The 13,867-nt window shown below is 43.2% G+C and overlaps 2 protein-coding genes across 5 annotated transcripts; one reads left to right on the forward strand and one right to left on the reverse strand.

The window, feature by feature from the left end:
* Positions 1–286: 286 nt before the first annotated feature.
* Positions 287–1,472, forward strand: LOC120458655. The gene is made up of 5 exons (XM_039646386.2): positions 287–361; positions 418–556; positions 628–713; positions 786–939; positions 1,009–1,472. The coding sequence occupies exons 1-5, from the start codon at positions 287–289 to the stop codon at positions 1,470–1,472; spliced, it is 918 nt and encodes a 305-aa protein (XP_039502320.2).
* Positions 1,473–3,255: 1,783 nt separating this feature from the next.
* Positions 3,256–10,380, reverse strand: LOC120458823 (cyclin-dependent kinase-like 1). 4 transcript variants are annotated; one of them, XM_039646636.2, is made up of 4 exons: positions 10,239–10,380; positions 4,498–4,684; positions 3,562–4,434; positions 3,256–3,487 (listed from the first exon to the last, which is right to left on the reverse strand). In XM_039646636.2, the coding sequence occupies exons 1-4, from the start codon at positions 10,304–10,306 to the stop codon at positions 3,350–3,352; spliced, it is 1,266 nt and encodes a 421-aa protein (XP_039502570.1). In that variant the 5' UTR covers positions 10,307–10,380; the 3' UTR covers positions 3,256–3,349. The 4 variants fall into 4 exon arrangements, with proteins under 4 accessions (XP_039502570.1, XP_039502568.1, XP_039502571.1 ...); XM_039646634.1 differs by lacking the exon at positions 10,239–10,380 and adding an exon at positions 8,449–8,578; XM_039646637.2 differs by lacking the exon at positions 10,239–10,380 and adding an exon at positions 6,844–7,076.
* Positions 10,381–13,867: the final 3,487 nt, after the last annotated feature.

Consider the following 13,867-nt stretch of genomic DNA (forward strand, 5'->3'; position numbering starts at 1 on the left):
ACTGGGCCACCTGTTCCAGTTGAGGCCGACATTCTGTGGCTTTCCATTCGAGATCTGTGCAGCGAATGATATATGTTGGCCATTTGAACCGAAATTTGACGCTTTGGATATGAAGTCCATTACCGCATGTATTCAGATTGGCATCTTGTACATGGTTGTGTCATTTGCTGGACGGCAATTAGTGCGCATTTGTGGTATTTGTGTGGCTGACACTCCGAATTCTCTGTGGCACGAAGTACTCAGTTCTGATTTACGGACCGACATTACCGGTAATACCAAATTCAATATGTTATTAATGGAATCATATATGTGTTATTGCTCGGTGCGTCTCGGGGTCGTTATTGTTTCTGTTCTAAATATCGTAAGTTACAATAAAACTTCTTTCTTCCCCATAAAACTTACCCTTTCCGCTTCCAGATCAGAGAGTTGGCTTCTAGTATCACACTTTTTGTGTTGGGCGTCAAAATTTTCGAACCTTTGATCGATTTGCTGGAGCACGACGCTGAGTATAAAGACAAAAAGTGGGCTCGAAGGTTCATCAGTTGGTGTGAAAACGGTGGGTGTCTTGGCACCAAATGTTTAATGGCATTTTAGATCACAATTTCACGCAATATTCTGTATAATTAGATCCCGGTATCTTGACCGCAGTTGCTCACACAGTATCTTATGTCCACGTGCTGGCAGGCATCTTAAGTATTTATGGTGCTATTAAGGTAAGTTTAGGCTAGTCCTTTCAATACATTTGCTTTGTACCAAAGAGTTTTAGGGTTTTTTGTATTAATCAGTTACGGAAATGGTTTCTACTACCCTTGGCATTCTGCGAGTTTGTCTACTTTATACAAATTACGTTTCTTCATATCATTCTGATGATTATGCTCAAGAAGCAGATTAACTTGGGCTTTCTCATAATTCTCACTCTGCTGGGCTGTTTCTATATATGTAAGTATCGCTAGTTTTCTATCATAGTTGCTATAGAAACATTAGTGACTCTCCACCGACTTCTCTCAGTGTTTGTGGGCTACAATGCCTGTGCCTGCGTGGCCATGTTCCAGATCATCGGCCTGGTGAAGAGTGACCGCTACCGCGAGCTCTATGGAGACGATCCCTTCCATCCGCTGGTCATGAGGAGCACTCGCCCGAAGGATGCAGCAAAGCCGCTCCACGTGCTGCGTATGCACGACATGCACGACACAAACATCGACGAGGAGAAGCGACTGAGCAAACTGGGCCTGTGGCCACGTCGTCAGCCGCCGGTGGTTTCCGTCCTTCCCGTGCAGGCATCGTATCCACAACCTCCGCTGAAGTGGTGGCAGCAGCAGGCCCTGAGCACCGGAGATGACCACCAGCCGGATCCGTCCGTCTACCGCAACTGGCAGACCAAGGAGCTACTCAACGGAGTGGGCGGCGATGTGCAGCGCAAGAGTGAGCTGAATCGACGCTACGCCGAGAACCAGATGCATCGATGGTACTGATCAATGATTCCAGGAATGGTTGTCTGTTAGTTAGTTTATTCAAATTAACAAGTTATACATAAACAATTGAAACAGCTTTATAATATGCCTAGGTATCTTTAAAGAAACTCATGCTCCTATCACTGTAAGCACACAATTGGATATATTGCAACGTTCAACAGTAAAAAATAAAAAGAAATTACAGAATGTAAATTGCAAAGCTAAATTAGTAAATCACAAGCTTTAAAAAGTTTTGTAAGTTCTCTGAAAGCCAACAGCGTGAATGTAAAAATCCCTATCTGCTTATTCGATAAGTCTTCGATTCCTCTCCTCAGCAACTTGCACTTGCACTGTGCAACAATATCCTTGACTATCCAGCAGGACGAAAGTTTCCATCTCTGTGGGTGTGGGTTTGGTTGCCAGGACTTTTGGCGGGCACTTTGCATAAACGGCACTGCAGATTATGCAACTGTCTGGGAGACACTTTGCATATCCTCGACCAGGAAGCGGGATGCTTCAATGGCCGGTTCGACTTACAAATGCTTTTCCCATTTTACATTCGCAACCAAGTGCACAGCGACCGGAAAAGCTGGGGGAAAAAGGAAAAGAGCAGACAAGCTGCGGGCAGACAGGGATGGGGATATTCGGTGAACCATTCTATTGTGTTGGCCAAACGACAAAAATCAAAATACTTAACAATTGGTGACGCTGGCAATGGAGCATGAGTCGCAGTGGATAATGCTGGGAATGCGTCCAATGGCTTCCAACGATATTCTCAATTTCTCCTTTATTCTCTCGATGTTTCTCTGAGCATCTGCCAACGAAAATCCGGGCCACATGGACATGAGTTGTGCCCAGGAGATTTCTGCGATATGTGCTGACACTTTTGTTGACTGCTGCCGTTGCTTTGCTGCCCTTGGGAAAGCAGCTTCTGTTCTCACCAAAATTTTTTGTGATTTAATTAAAAGTTTTCGGAAAATATTGCATCTCTGCTGAAAAGTACGGACAACTGTGCATTTGTTTGTAATATTTAATAGTGCCTAAAATTATATATTTTACCAACTCCCATGTTGAACTCATGATGTTACTCCACCGTTAGTATTATTTTGTCTTTACTGACTTGGCCTCACCTTAGAATAGTCTTAGAGCGGAATAAGCTTGTCTAATCCTTTCATCAGCGTCTTTCGGGCAAACGTTTTTCTGAAGCTCCTTGGAGGACATCAACAAAGTCCTTAGGACACGACTAGGATACACGTAAGCCGATACGTGTCGCTGATTATCTGCCGTGTGCTTAGCACTGGATTAAGCGGCCAAAAAACGTGGCATGGAGGCCAGGAGGCTGGAACTGTCGTCGGTGAAATACTTCAGGAGCGGAGTCTTAAAAAAGGGAATCTCAGATAGGATGCACCTAATCCGCTCCTGGTTAAATATATATAGAAATGTGTAATTCTGGGCAGGCTCAACAAGTAGGTGAGACTTGGAGGTGGAAGGTAAACGTTTGACTGGTCGACATGCTGCAAGGATTTTTAATTCAATGTACGTGTGTGTGCAAGGCAGCAAAGGATTCGAGCAAGGACGCCACTGGAAAGTGAATTAAAGATTAACTTGGAGTGATTTGCGAATCGCATGGACTAACTGAATTGAAAATTTATGGAATAAAACATTATGTAGCACATTTTATTTGATGATGGCTAAAAATTGCACTTTAGACTTAGTTACTAATTCAGTTCGGGTCCCGAAGGGATGAGTTGCCAAGTGTTTGCTTACACTTAATATCCATCCACCCAGTGATATATTAATGGAATACTTTTACACATTTATTCCCAGCAGTAAATAAGTTAAATTTCGGGCTCAATTTTCGCTCAAGGACATTACTTCGTTATAATCCGTGCACAAACTCAAATTGTGGGCAGATGATGCTCGGTGCGATGGAGCAGGTTTGCATTCTTGTTCAGCGGCTGCAGCTTCACGTAATCTTGATGCGGGTGGTGATGATGCTGCGTGCTAGGCAGCAGCGGTAGTGATGTGTTTGAAGTCTGTAATTGAAGGACATACGCAAATACTCATTAAAACTTCTTGAATTATCCTTTGAGAGGATGGCAGTACGTACCTTTGATTTATCCCGGGCCGCGGCGATGGCCGCCGCCTGGGCAGGACCAGTTTGGAGCTGCTGGGCCGCGGTGGCCAGCATGAACTGCTGGGAGGCGAGCTGCTGCTGGCGGAGATTGGCCGCCTCCAGGCTGTTGACGTGCTCCAGCTCCCGCTGCTTGGCGATGTAGTCGTCGAAGTAGGAGTGCTTTGTGAGCTTCTCACAGGACCAGCGCTTGGTTGGGTCCTTGTCCAGGCACTTCTTGAGAAAGTCAATGGTCAGCGGGTTCTGCTGCGACTTGGCCGGCATCTTGTCCTCCAGTGGCTCCAGCGTGGGCGGCACCGGCAGCGTGATGCCCTTGAAGTACTCGTTCTGCCCGAAGATCTGGATGTGGCGCGGCAGCAGGTCGCCGAGCGTCTTGCGGATCAGGTAGAGCTGGTCCACGTCACTGCGTCCTGGCCAGAGGGCCTCGCCACGCACCAGCTCGGCGAAGAGGCAGCCGATGGCCCAGACGTCCACGGGTGTGCCGTACTGAGTGTCGCCCACCAGCAGCTCCGGCGCCCGGTACCACCTGGTGGCCACGTAGTCCGTGTAGTTCTCACCCGGACTGAGCATGCGGGCGAAGCCGAAGTCGCACAGCTTCACCTGTCCCTGTGCGGTGAGCAGGATGTTCTCCGGCTTGATGTCGCGGTGCAGGCAGCCCTGCTTGTGGCAGTAGGCCACGCCCAGCAGCGTCTGGTAGCAGATCTGTTTGGTCAGGTGCTCCGGACAGCCCTGTGGATGGCGCTCCAGTTCGTGCAGCACGGTCAGCTCGCAGAACTCGAAGACCAGGTGGAGGCGCCGCTTCCGTCGGAACACTTCTAGCAGGGAGACAAGGTTCGGATGCTTCAGGTTCTGCAAGAAATGTCTTGTGAGTAAGTAAATCAAATAGGTATCCATGGCTAAGTTAGGGGTTACCTTTAGTAGCCTAATTTCTCTCAGTGCAATTTTTCGAATCGCTGGATCGTCCTCGGACTCCACAAACCGCTTCACCGCCACCAGAGCACCCGTCTCCCGATCCCGACACTTGTAGACCACGCCGTAGGAGCCCTCGCCCAGCCGACTGAGCTTCTCGTAGCGATCCATTTTGCTGCTACCTTGTGGTCTGCAAGGAAGTTAAGGGGTAAGAGTTATTCCGGCATTCCCACCCCGACTGCGGCTAACGATCAGTTTGAGTTTGGAGTGGATTTTACCTTGAGCTCAAACATTGACCACGTTTGATGTTTGCACGTCGCATTGCTTTGCATTGGGCACACAAAATGTTTAAGAATTTTTCTGTTTGATAGCTCAGACACGAACACATGTGGACTCACAGGGGCGAACTTGAACCTCGAACATTCGAGGGTATGCGAGTATGGGGTGATTTGATATTCGATTCGATCTGTTATTATTTCAAGGGCTGTCTTACGATTTGATGTGATATGCATATATACAGTTTATTATATTGAATAGATTTTGTTTTGGGGATGTCCAGAACATGGTGGAGGTTTGGTTTCACGAATTCGGTATGATTTGGTTAGTTGATTTCGATGGAATGAAACAAACAACAAATGAGAAATCGTTTAGAATGAGTTAATTATTTCAAACGTAAGTTTTGGTTTGGTTTCGAAAATGTTTAATGAGTCTTTTATAATAATACGGAAATAATACAGATAAGAAACTAATTTGTGCCGAAGTATATCTCCCTGCTAACTTGTACCAATCTAAATGTAGCCTCACGGTAATAAAGCTAATCAAATAAATCGATATTGTAAACATTCAATTGCCATTAGATACACAACCTAATCATTAACTGTCTGCCACTTATAAGCACGAGAACTAAATCGATTTTTTTTTACCCAAGTAAAAATTACCCCATGTCGAATTGGTTGCTGCAATTGTCATTGTTTTTAGTGTATGGATTAATGAATTGCATGAAATGGAAAAGAAAACGTATCTGCCAGTTTAAGTGGTGTCGACATTTAAGCTTATTTCCAAATTTGGCTCTGTGTAAATAAGATTAAAAAAAAACTTAGTCGATGTCCATTTTGTATTAGATTCGGAACCGAAGGTAATTAACTTTCTAGCGTGAACACGAAAACTAAATCGATTTTCAGCCCAGGTGTTCGAGAGCGTGTTTCTTTCAAATCGGCATTACTTCCACGTTGACAGTTCAATGCCAGCCACAAACCTTAAACGGGGTAACTGAACCCTACTTGGGGCTTTCTGCATCTTTGCTAACATGTGTGTGGGTCATAAACATGGCATGCAATTAAGTATTTGTGTGCTGCTGATATGGTGGTTTTGGTGGGTGGCACAAATAAATGAAAGCAACACAGGACACCGAAAACGCAGCAAGCAGATGACTTACCTAGGCACCCATCTGGCTAATATTTGACGTATTTGCCACTAGAGTTATATATTGAATTGTGAATGAATTGGATTTTATTTGATTAAAGTCCTTTTGGGAAAGTCTACAATACACACCATGCGCCAAATACTCTGCTTAGCCTGTCGATCAATAAATATTTGAATGGGTAGACCGCTTGAGCGGACGTATGTTTTGTCTGACAACCGAGCACCGAATGGGGGAATCGCTGGAGCAGACCTGGCCCCATGTTCCAGGTCGACTCCACCCCACTGGCCAATGTCATAGCAATGCGACCAAAGTTAACAAAGCTAAAAACCACAACAAAACCAAATCCATGCGCAGTTGCCACAAAGTTGTTCAAGAAGTTTCTCCCCTTTGTTGTTTTTTCTAGCGACTACCGGAAGACATTCAAGGTGTGCTTCTTTGGCTTTCCCAGCTCCTTTCCCTACACATTTTGAGGTTACCTCCTGGAGTCCTCTATCCAAGGAGAAGGCGGCGGAGAAGGAGTGGCTTTCGAACCGGGTTCTTTGACACAGATTGCTGGAGGATTCCATAAAGCTAAACTGGTGCAGCAGTGCAATAAGTTTGTCGTGACTGGCGCTACGTGAGGGTTTCGGGGTGGATTCTATTTGGGGTCCTTATTACTAATTAATGTTTGAATCGCTGGGAAATTATAACAGTATTAGGGATGGCTTTTCCTGGTTGAGTAACTTTAGTTGCCTTGCAGCTAATTTGCTTGCCAGGGGTCACCTATTGTGTTTGTTTTCGAAGCTGTCCTAACTTTAAACTTTCACGGCAATCAGAAACTTGTATTATTTATTAACTTAAAGGTTAGTTATGTTAATAAGCAATAGGAAATGTTTTTTTTTGTCTTTTTTTAACAAGAGAATAAACTCTTGTATTGATGTGCATACCTTCGCAGTGAGAACAATTTGGATATCTCAAACATTTTCATTGTAATATCCAATTTTTTCCAGTTCACCGTTTGTCTATATTTGGTTTGTTTTCGTGTTCACTTCACTTGGGCCAAACAAAAAGCCCGATAACTTTTTGGCAGAACTACACGATGTGAAGACGTTAAGAGCCGGCAAACGACTGAGGTGCTTTTGGTTAGAAACGAGTTGGGAGAGCGCCGGAGTTGGTAGCAACTCGATTGCATCAGCGGACATCGCACATACGCCGCGTTGGCCAATGGCGACTTTGATTCTTATGTTTCTGTTTGTTTTGGTCTCGCGTGTTTCATTAATAATGCATTTAAGTGCAGCGGCAAAACACGAAGGTGAGCGTCGAAAATAAATTAAGCACCATAATCACGCATATTGTATAAGCAATAAATAAGGTACATACATAAGGGAAATTCTTTGTCCGGGATAATATTTTGGATCCCTGGTTTCCTGGAACTTCACCACTAAGGAGAGTGGGTAGACTCCCAATGGTTTCTTTAATTTCATTTGCATAAATACAGAGAACTCCAGTCGACCCCGTTCCAACTTGAACACCATCTGCTTGCCGGTTTATACATTTGACAGCTTTTGTTTCCGCGAAAGCACTTTAACCTTTCCCACTTTGATTTTTCCTTTATTCTAGGCTCTTGTGGCTTTCAATTATATTTTTGTATTAATTGTTCTATGAAGTTGTTTGCGCACCATAGTAATTATTTGTTCATGTCGTTGGCATGATGTTTGCACTTGATGTTGGGGTCAATGCCTTTCAGCTTTATGGCTCTTTGTTTATTTACCATTCTGATATTGACCGCCGGCAATTGTGTGAGCTAAAAGGGCTAAAAGTTTTTGAAGCTATGGGTATTGCATAACAATGATACGGGAACTAAGACTTTTGTATTAAAGAAAAAGATAGACTCTAATATGCATATTAATCAGATGCATTTTACAGATAATTAAATGAAAGAAAGAGATTTAGGAGACAGAAGGTAAAACATTACTAAGTTCGGATCAAAATAATCGTAATTTCTAGCGAAACACATACTTTTACGTAATTACTGCTGCTTTGTGTGTTTATTTCAAGTGTCTGTACTTGCGAAAATAGGAATCATATGTCAAGTGAGTAAAGTTTTTTAGCAAAGCCCCCACATTGCCTTGCAAAGTCCCTGAACCTTTTGGCCATATAAATATTGCGGGCTGGTGGTGAGGGCTGTGTTGACGTGGCCTTTGGGAAAACAAGCGTAAAATGCAATAAATAACAAGCCATTAATGCCGAATGCTCACACACGCACCGAGTGTCCCAAACTTAGTGCGAGGTCTGTGCAAAAAGCATTGCCTACTTACGGGGATAGAGGAGGTGCTGTGTGCTGTGGCGAATGGAGAACGAAGAAGGCATATGCGTGTGAAATCAAAGGCCAAGGCCGTTGCAACACCAGCTCCACCGGCTCCACCAGCACCGACTCAAATGTCATTGGGAAAAGTTTATCCTTTCTGCCCGTTTCAGCACTGTATTTCACTTTCATTCCGCAAAAAGTTGGCAAAGCTAATTAGGGCCACGAACGGCGCTAATCGACCCACCTGTACTGCCTGGTCTCAACTAAGTCCGGCTCATTGCACACCTGGATCTTCTGTATGAGCCGGTAGAGAAAGGAGTTCTGAAACGATTGCGGCAAGTAGAACGAGGAGCTGTGAAACATTGCACGTCGCCAAGCGTTCGCACGGCTGCAGGGTCCCAGGATGACTAAGGTTCACTTGAGCGGTCTGCCGTCTATTTATTTTATCGATACATGATTTCAAATGCAACGGACATCATGAATCCTTTATGCATGGAGCGACATTCCTCCTCAGACAGGTGCAAAAAACGGCTCTGTTTCTGACGTGTCTCGTGCCGGCATTGCTTTTTCATTTTGTTTAAGATTTTTTTTGGGTCAGAAAAAATGCGGCCGGGGGAAGCCAAAGGCACATGCAAATGAGTCAGGCGCATTATGCGAGAAGTGAGAGTTGCGACGGCAGGCGAATGAGAGTCACAAGCCTGGCTGAGGCAGAGTTTGCCACATGCCACAGCGAGGAACACGAAATCAGCGGTGCAAGCTGGAGGGGACGCGCGGCTTGAGGGGATTCAATTATGTAAGGTGAGGCGGGGCACCTGTGATTTTTGGGATCTACTGTGGGAATGGGAGCGACTGTCAAATGCCATGAAAGCAGCCAACAAATGTGAGTACCCTGCTGGCGAACTGAAAACGCGAACTGCTGAACAGTCCCTTCGCCAAGTGAGTTCATATAGGCAGAACAGTCCCATTAAATCATTTTTAAACACAAGAATAGATCGTGATGCGATATAGCCGGTCTAAATCTAGTTTCTTTAACTTTATGTCCGTTCCAATGAACATCGAGTTCTTGAGACCTTGGTAAAGGTCAATCTGCATAATGCCAAAACATCTAAATATAAATGAGATTGGATGCCGGAGAATCCCAAGATAAATTACTTTTACCTATTTTGCAGACTTCTAAAATATAGCCCTTGTGTTTTCTATGATTATGATCTTGTCTTATTCTGAATCAAACTATAAGTGATATAATTACCAAAGAAATATATGTAACTCTAAAGAACATGTGTGCGAATACAAGTGTTAGGTATCAATTATTTGTTTACAGTCTGCTTGGCAATATTTTTGTCTATTTTAGTCAGATATTCGAACAAATACATTTCCCCTGCGCCGGCCGCACATATATTCCTGTTCCTTTCAAGCTGAAGCGCAAGTGTCGTTGACATTTGCCAAAAAAAGGTTTCGTCTACAAGGATCAAAAGCATTAAAAAGCGCTACATCATGCGCTCCCATAAGTATGCAATATTCTTTCGGAGCTGCTTGTCCTGGCTGTCAGAATTCGGATGGTAAGCGGGGTGAATGTGGGGACAAATCCGAGCAACGAACGCATTTCAATGCAATTTGATGTCTCTATGCTTGATTTCTTCTCTGCTTGCTTTTGTTCTTCTCCAGCTTTTTTCCATGCACATATACTCGCATTGATTGAAATTCAATTTGATTGGAGTTTTTGTCCTTTTTGGTCCTGTGGCTTCTTGGTTAGATCTTGTGTAAGTTGAGTAGCTTTTAACTGTCAGCTTCGGGGCGTTCAAAGGAGGCATCTCAATGTTAGTTAAAGAACGAGTCCCACAATGTTTTCATACGATGATTACTATTTACAGTAAGGTTATTCACAAGGCCTGATGTTAAGCAAAACAATATCAGGGCCAGCACTTTATCTGCGTGCCAATCTTGAAGTTCAAGTTTGCGCCAAAACAATGCAAAAATTTTTGGATAGCTCTTTTTGTTACCATTCAATGCAATGCAATGCCAAGTTCGACTTACCTTCTGGGCAGAAGTGGAAGGTGGTTACCAAACAGCCAGAGACGTTTCTCTCCGAACCATTTGTCCATAGACAAGCATTCACTAACTGTTCGGAAGATTGATTTTAAAACGACGTACTACTGCTGGACTCTTAAAAGTGATTTCCGCATTCTGCGAGCTATAAACTAACTAGATTTTTACGGGCGAGATGCGAGGCGAATTGCGCGTCCGTTGGCTGAGAAATATTAACAAACTTTGTTTATAAGCGTAGTCCACGCCGTAAACGTAGCCGGAATTTGTATGTGCGCCGGCATTGAAAACGCCGAAGACAATGGGATGGAGTTTCCAGGGGGTGGGCTTGTTGGGGTGTTCGTGACGGTTGACATTGGCAACGCTTTGGGGCAAGAAAGCCCGGTGGGCAACGGGGTGGGGATCCGAATCAGGGTTGCTTTCCTTGTATTTCGGTTATTAATAGTGTTGTTATAGCGCATGCCGTTGTTTACGTTTGCGTTGTCAATCTGTTGTCATTAAAAACAAACAGCAAATTTGAGCTAAGTTCACGCTTTGATTTCAAATATTTCTAGTTAAGCTCTTTTTAATCGGAGTTTTCGCTACAACTTGGCCAAAGAAGGTGGCAGAGCTTAAATGAAGAAAGTTTTGTACTGCCAATAAACATAGCTAACTACCCCAAACACTATTTTTATAATTTTAGAATTTTCGAAATTTTGTTTACAAATTTTTGATAAGGGTATCCTCCTAAGCTCTTAGCTTGGTGTGTAGGATATGGATTGAAATGGACATTGCTTTTGAAGTAATTAGGAAAATATTAAATTCGGATATATTCTAGATATTTATATCTACTTAATGTTCAAAGCATTTAACTGCCTGCTTTATTGCGTGACCAAAGTGTGACCTTGTATTGAATTATTATAAATAAGTTATAATATCAGAGAGTAGGCATTTACCTATTTATAGTTTACAGAGAAGGCACTTTAAACGTAGCGGATGGTGTATTTTGTTGCTAAATATGTTCATATGAATATGACACTTTAAATGAGTTGTATGTTTAAACCGATGAAAGATAGCGCATTGAATCAGAGAAATTTTAAGGATTAGACAATTATTTGTGTTTAATTTATCATTAAAGGACATTCTTAATCGGCTTGAAGAAAGCTTTCTAGAAATCTAGAATAGGAGAGCTTTTAACTAGCCAATTTTAGGGCTGGCAACGCCTCGAGCATTTTCCGGTTGTCAAAGTAACGGCAAAAGGGAAATGGTGAAACTTCACCGCCAACCAATACACGGACATAACGAAGGAGCGGCCACACACACACACTCAAACAGATACCAAAAGCCGGCCAGCATATGCCAGCGCACTAACACACACAGAAATGCACCGATGTATTTGCACACGTGTGCTCACACATACATTTATATTGTAGCGTTGAATGCGCTTTGCATTTTAAGCTTTTCTCTTCCACTTCGGTCGTTGTTTTATTTTCATTTTTTGTGGGGATTTGTTTTCCTGTATTTTTTTTTTGCGATTTTATTGTTTTTTCAGCGGCAACGCACAACAAAAAGACAAAAGAATGGCTGAAATGAGATAACCTTTAAAAGCTGCTCGTATGCTAAAACTAAATAACGGCATTAGAGCCAAATGGCAACCAGGACATGGAGGTAGACCAACTGCTAGTCCTCATGTGTGTGTGTGTGTGGGTAGTAATACCGTTTGTTGGAGCACAGTACTGAAGTTGTGGCTCTCAACTCCTTGTCTTTCTCCTCGGATTGATACCCTGTAGTGGTAATGAAAGTTGTCTACTAATGCAATGGACATTTATATTATGGCGTGCTTAAAATAATACTATTTTTTAAGGATCGAAATGTCGATATAAAAAAGGCAGACTTCATAATAAAATTTTAGACAGATATTCTATCTATTATTTATATATAAGTTGTTACAGGGTATCCTACCGTCGATTGGGTACTCCTGAAGCTCTAAGAATTTAGTTGCCCAGGACAACTGAAAAAGGCAACTTGAAAGCAACAACAAATGCAAATTGCGGGTTCGCTCACTCACTTCTCTCTCTCTCTCTCTCTCTCTCTCTCTCTCTCTCGCTTCCACTCGTGTGTTACAAATGAGTGCAATTGTTTTCCATGTGCAGCAAATTTTTTATGATTATCCCTCTTTTCTGTTCACGGTGTCTGGGAATCCCCCAGCATTCTGCCGTCAGCTTTAAGTTGTTGCGAAATTTGGATAACTAGGTGCTGGCCAGGATCTGGAAAAACGGAGAAGAAAGCGGAAAGGAAAGGAATGGAAAGGAAATGCTTTAGCGGAGCAGGATTAACACCTGTTTTGTGTGCAGCGCCAAGCCTCAAATTTATTGTGTTTGTTTACAAGCTTTTTGCGTGCGCAAATTCTGTGAATTGTACCAAGTTATGAGTGCCAGCGCGTTTTGGGCCCCCATTTTACGGGCTCACGCAGCAGAAATTTCGCCAGCGGCAACTTAACGCAGAATTATGGTCCGCCCAGATAATGTGAAAAGGAAAGTGCAGCAGACCAGGTTCCCAGCTTCCCAGGCGGCATTTCGTTTGCATTAGGAGTGACATTCTAATATGCACGAAGCCGTGGAAAAATGGAAAGTTTGCGATATCTCGGGAATTTCTGTGGCAATACCGAGCTTAACGAGATCTGGAGTTTCGGAGTTTTGCAAGTTGCTAGCCAAGCCGCAATTTGCACGAGGGGTAAATCGCAAGGAAACTGAAAGATACCAAGCTACGCATTTCTTAGTTAGGTATATTTAACCTGATTGAAATTATTTTAAAAATCGTTTTCATAGAGTTCGAGAATTTTGAACTTAACATTTCTATGTCTGTAGTCAGGAAAATATTCCTAATATAAGCAGTTCTTTTGTTTTATTATAGATATTCTCGTAGTTTCCAAATGATTATCTTTACCTTGCTCTTTCAAACGCCCTTTTACGAACTCCAGTGGGGATTAACTGGTGGCTACACAATTGCGGTCAGATAGCACACATCTTTATAGTAAGCGAAAAAATTAAAATGAAGCAAAGTGGATGCCTGTGAAAAAAACTTTCACTGGCCCCTTCCGCACACCACCGCTTTCACACATTACGGCCACAACAACCTTGTGAAAAAGTTCCATAACAAAATTTATGCGCGTAACTGGGCGCAGTGAAAGGAAAACTGCTGAAAAAGTAGCAGAAAAGTGGGAAACGGGGCAAGGGGTGGAAAGCGAGTCTCCCTTAGTACAACTTTTAAATAAATTTCTAAATACTCAAGTTGCGCTTTCTCCACGCGCCTCAAGACGATCGCAGGCAAACGTGGCAAAGTTTAAATGGCTGGAAAGAAATGCTCGACTTTTTCAATGATGATGATGATGATGGGGGTTAAGGTGCTGGGTACTGGGGAATTGGTTGGTATTCTTGGCCAGCACTTTTGACTTTTGCGGTGGTAAAGTTTTCCACCACCTGGCCAGGAGTTTGGGCCCGAGTTCGAGTTAGGTCCCGCCTCCTCGGTGTTTGTACAAGAATTTATGTTAATAACTTTTCGTTTAAGTGTGTTGGCTTGTGTAAAGTTATGTTGCTGATAATGGCATTGATAGCGTTGTAAATATTCTATATATTGGTGTT

This window comes from Drosophila santomea, chromosome 2L (assembly GCF_016746245.2).
Source record: "Drosophila santomea strain STO CAGO 1482 chromosome 2L, Prin_Dsan_1.1, whole genome shotgun sequence".
Lineage (NCBI taxonomy): Eukaryota > Metazoa > Arthropoda > Insecta > Diptera > Drosophilidae > Drosophila > Drosophila santomea.